Raw genomic sequence first — 4,741 nt, 5'->3', positions numbered from 1 at the left:
CGGACGTGGGCAGCTCCTCACAGAACCACGCGCTGCTGGACGCCCTGCGGGAGAAGGCAGAGTCCCACCCCGAGCTCCAGGCCCTGATCCACAACGTCCAGCAAGGTGGGACCCGGGGCTGGCACCCCCTCGGCCAGGCGAGGTGCCCTCCTGTGCCAGCTGCTGCGTGGTTCCGCGGGGCCTGGCACGAGGGGTCCCCTCTGCTCTGCTGATGTCCTGTCCCCCCCTGCGCAGAGAACGGTTACACCAGCACGGATGAGGAGGTCTCAGAGTTCAGCCTGGCCTCAGATGGGAGGTGAGCGCCCAGCCTGGCCCTGCCTGGGCTAAGGGTGGGATGTCTGGTGACACCCGTGGGACCTCTCAGGTGGACATGGGTGAATGAAGCCCCACCTAAGCAGCCCTTGGGGAGGGGAGCACAGATGTCTCTCAGGCACTAGCAGGGAGTGAAGAATAGGTCATCTGTGGAGGAAGCATACTGGGGAGCATGGGGTGACCCCTGGAGTTTGGTGGGAAAGGAACTCTCTGGAAGGAATTTGGGACTGAAGATTTGTTTTTGCTCCCTTCTCCTTGCAGCATCTCCCAGTCTTTCACCATGAAAGGCTCAGCAAGCCAGGATGACTTCAAGTTCAAGGTCAGTTGGCCTTTCCATGTGGTCCTGTCACAGGGATGGAGGGGCTGGGACATGTTGTTCAATGGTGCTCCAGGCCTCTGCTCCATAGCCAGACCCTTGGAGGGCCAGGGTGGGGTCAGCTCTAGGCAAGGTGGAACCACAGCCTCCTGCTAGTGGTGTCCTCTAAAGCACCAGAGACTTGGGAAACATCCATGTCAGCCAATACCCTCCAGATCTGAGTGGGGACCATGGAGGTCCCTCTACAGTGCTGCATCTGCTGTGGGCAGAGGTGGAGGAGGGCACCCATTGCTCTTGCACAGGCTGTCCCATTGCATGGAGAGCCAGCAGCACGATGGGCATCTCAGCCCAGGGCAGGGGAACTCAACCTGCTGTGGCCAGAGAGCACGAGCTCTTCCACCCCACAGCTCCCTGGCTGTGCTGCCCTGTGCCTGAGCCCTCTGCCCTGCTCTAGGGAGAGCCCAAGCTCTCGGGGCAGATGAAGGCAGTGTCAGCTGAGTGTCTGGGACCCACGCTGGATGTCTCCACCAAGAACATCACCAAATCCTTGGCATCCCTCATGGAGATCAAGGAGGATGGGATCAGCTTCTCCATCCGAGACCCCTATTCCAAGGAGAAGGTGTCGCGCACCGTCAGCTTGCCCACACGAGGAAGCACCTTGTGAGCCTGGGGGGATGGGTCTCTGGGCACAGGGGGGCTTGTGGAGGTGTGGGGCAGCAGGTGGGGAGCTGGGCCCTGGCTGTGGGGCTGCAGAGCAGTGAGGGTGAGCCCAGTCCTGCATCTCTCCTGGCTTGTCTGCAGCAAGCAGTGGTGGATTTCTCCAGCAGGACTTGGAGAGTGTCCAGGAGTGTGTTGGTGTCTTCTGCAGGTGGAGAGAAGGGTACTCCAGGAGCAGGGAAAGGAGGGGGGTGTGTGAGGGTCCCTAACCCACCGCTGCGACCCAGCCACTGGGTCTTCAGCTTTCTTGAAGGCTTCTTGGGTTGTTCCATGTCCACGGGATGACTTGAGGCATCCTTTGATTGTGACTCCAGAGCAACCCAGCTTCTCCACTTGCTCTGCTGGGAGAGGACATGGGTGCTCAGCTTGGAGAGATCCCACCACGGGGGGCAGGCACCCACTCTGCTCTTCCCCTTGCTCTAGTCCCAGGCAGTCTCGTGGCTCAGACACTTCACCTCTGACAAGGAGGAAATCCTATGACCGTGGGCAGCCTGCCAGGTGAGCCTGGGAGCTGGAGGAGTGGCAACACAGGCAGAGGCTGGGTGGCCCTGACACGTGGGGAGCGATGCTGGCTGGACCAGGCAGCTTTTACCAGGCCCTGGTGTGCCAGGCAGCTGCCAGGTGAGCAGCTCCCAAGTCACATTCCCTCCAATCCTTCCTGGCTCAGGCCTCCAGACGTTGGCTTCACTCCTCCCTCATCCCCACCCACCCGTCCACGCAACGACCGCAACGTCTTCTCTCGTCTCACGAGCAACCAGAGCCAGGGGTCTGCCTTGGATAAGTAAGTCCTGGGGGGAGTGGGAGGGTCTGAGTGAGGGGGACCCATTCCAGGACAGCAACCAGCACGTTCCAGGTGCTGCCGTGGGGTGTAGGAGTGGCCAGCTCAGCTCTGGAGCTCACCAGGCTCCTGCCATCGGTTTCGCTCCCTGCTCGTCTCCATCAGGGAGCAGATGCTCTGCAAGGGTCATGCTGGACCCTTTCCCTCTCCTGTCCCCTCCGAGCTGGCCACTGGCAGGATCTCAAAGTCCTGGGCTCCAGCTAAGCCCCACTTGGAGACAGAGTGGTGCCAGACTCGGAGCACTGGCAAAGGCTCTGGAGCAGGATGGGGGCTTGCAGGAAGCTGCTGGACTGGCACCAACCTGGAAATGCTGCCCCAGCCTCCCCCTCCACGGGCTGGGTAGCTGCTCTCGACCTGGAGCTCTGCTAGCAGCACTGGTGTTCCCTGATGGAGACCTGCTGTCCGACCCTGACATGCCCTCCTGTTCCTCTGCTCTCTCCCCTGGTTCTCCACGTGTGCTTCTCTCTCTCCTTCTCTTCCCTCCTCCTCTGTCCTACGCTGGCTTGGATGCAGTAACAATATCCCATCTCTGCCTCCTCTGCTGCCTCTTCTAGTCTGGGGTTTCTTTCCCATAATCCTGCTAATTTTCTGCCCCTAGGTCTGATGACAGCGATTCCTCTGTCTCGGAGGTGCTGAGGTATAGACAACTTTCTATTTATTATCCCTTCCTCCTTTCCTCCTTCTCTCTGTCTCACGAGCCTGATCTTGCCCCTGCATGCTCCACCTGCACCTCGCTGCTCTCCCCCTCACCCCACGGCGGGGTGGGACGTCCACTCTCAGCATCCCCCCCCCCTGCCTGTCGCTGGCCCCTCGGTTGTGAGTTTGAACCCTCCCTGCTCAGGCAGCCCTTGGGCTACGGGCACTGCCCGGGTTGGGGTGGCAGCATGTTCTCCTCCATCTCTGGGGGGTTCTCAGCAGCATGACACCCCCGCGTCCCATCCTGTTCCCCAGCTCTCTAGCAGGGTGCTGTGGTGCTGGAGAAAGGGGGCCAGCAACCCCAGGCACTCCCAGGGGGTCTTTCTTGCAAGCATCTTTCAGGCAAACCTCTCCAGGTGCTCCCCACAGCAGAGTGGGCTCCCCTGGTGCTGGGCTGTGGGTGGGTGGATCTCCTTCCCCAGCTGGATTGTGGTGCAGGGCTCAGTGTTAAGGTGCTCCTGGGGTTGTCCTACTGCACCCTCCTGCCCATGGAGGTTTCCCTCCAGCATCTGGGTGTCCCATCACGTTGCCCGTGCCCTGAGCTCCCACAGGTGCCCAGTCCCACTGGGGAGGTGGCACCAGGCCAGTCTGTGCTGCATCACCTTGGGCGCTTCGCTGTCAGGCAGCGAGGCAAAGTCCACCCAAAACATCTCACCAGGACTTCCAGTTAGCTTCAGGGTCACCTCAAGACAGGTATAAGCACTGAGGGGCAGGGGAGGGCTCTTGAATTTGAGTTGCAAGTGCAGCTGCTGGCTGAGAAAGAAAGATTTCCAAACTTTGTGGTTTCCAAACCCAAATTACTGAGCCTGTGTTTGCCCTCGTGACTAGTGCAAACCTGATGTGGCCTCAGCCCTGCTCTTCTCCAGGCTCTGTGCCTCAGTTTCCCTGCTTATGAGAAGAGACTGGCACAACGTGGGGCCCCTGGGGAGGCTGTGCTCTGGGACATCAGCTGCTGGTGGCCACGGCCCAGGGTCTGGAAGGGTTTGGAAGGGTAGGACTCTTGGTCCTCTACACCCTGAGTACTGCTGAGGTGGAGGGGACTGGGAGATGCTGTGTCAAGAGGGACAGGCAGCAGGTGTCCCTTAGAGGTGGGTTTGGAAGGGATAAGTCCTCTCCTGCCAGAGCCAGTGGTGGGTGCAGGGCTTCCACAGCCCTTGCAATAGGGGTGCTGGGTGCAAGTGCCAGTGGTGTCCCTTGTCACCCTTCTGCTCTTATGTAAAGGAGCAGGATCTTGTCTCCGAATGTCACCACCCACAGGCTGGTGGCCTCCAAGGAGCTGGGGTGCTGGATGTTGGTGCCCTGAAGCATTCATCCCAGCAGAGCTTCAGGCTGCAGAAGGTGCAGCTCATCCCCAACTGAGCTGGGTCTCCTGGCTCCTTGGGGCTGTGCCAGCCAGGCACGAGAGGTTCCGCAGAAGAGCAGAGGCCACTGGGCAGAGCCTCTTTCCCAGTCTGTGTTACTGGGACAGGGGCAGTGGACAGGGACTGTTCCTGGGGACACTCCCAGGGGTCCTGTGAGGACCTCTGCTCAGAGACTCTGGGTTCAGATGGGGGTCCCATCCCACGGCCAGGTGGTGGAAGGTGCTTGGGGTGGGGCAGCTCTTGCTCCCCATACCCTGAGGACTGTCCAGCTCTTTCCACACACACCCCCCCCACCAGGCTTGTTCTTTCTTTCCCGTGCAAGGGGCATCATCAACCCTGTGGGTGGCACCAAGAACGCCAGGACAGCCCCCCTGCAGTGCGTCTCTGTGGCAGAGGGACACACCAAGCCCGTGCTCTGCCTGGATGCCACCGACGAGCTGCTGTTCACCGGCTCCAAAGGTGCGAGAGGGACACGGAGGACACGGGGGTCGCTCGGGGGGC

At 60.6% G+C, this 4,741-nt stretch overlaps 1 protein-coding gene across 1 annotated transcript; it reads left to right on the top strand.

Moving 5' to 3' along the window:
* Positions 1–51: 51 nt before the first annotated feature.
* Positions 52–4,699, top strand: LOC103770713 (kinesin-like protein KIF21B; the record flags this gene model as incomplete). Its single annotated transcript, XM_008937986.1, has 7 exons — positions 52–105; positions 235–295; positions 574–631; positions 1,083–1,288; positions 1,769–1,843; positions 2,013–2,126; positions 4,563–4,699. Coding segments are annotated over exons 3-7 (571 nt in total), but the record flags the coding sequence as incomplete, so codon positions are not given.
* Between the last annotated feature and the right edge of the window lie 42 nt (positions 4,700–4,741).

Source organism: Merops nubicus, unplaced genomic scaffold, assembly GCF_000691845.1.
Source record: "Merops nubicus isolate BGI_N331 unplaced genomic scaffold, ASM69184v1 scaffold26823, whole genome shotgun sequence".
In the NCBI taxonomy this organism is placed as follows: domain Eukaryota; kingdom Metazoa; phylum Chordata; class Aves; order Coraciiformes; family Meropidae; genus Merops; species Merops nubicus.
The sequence above is the reverse complement of the archived record's forward strand: the minus strand, read 5'-3'. Positions and strand labels throughout refer to the sequence as shown.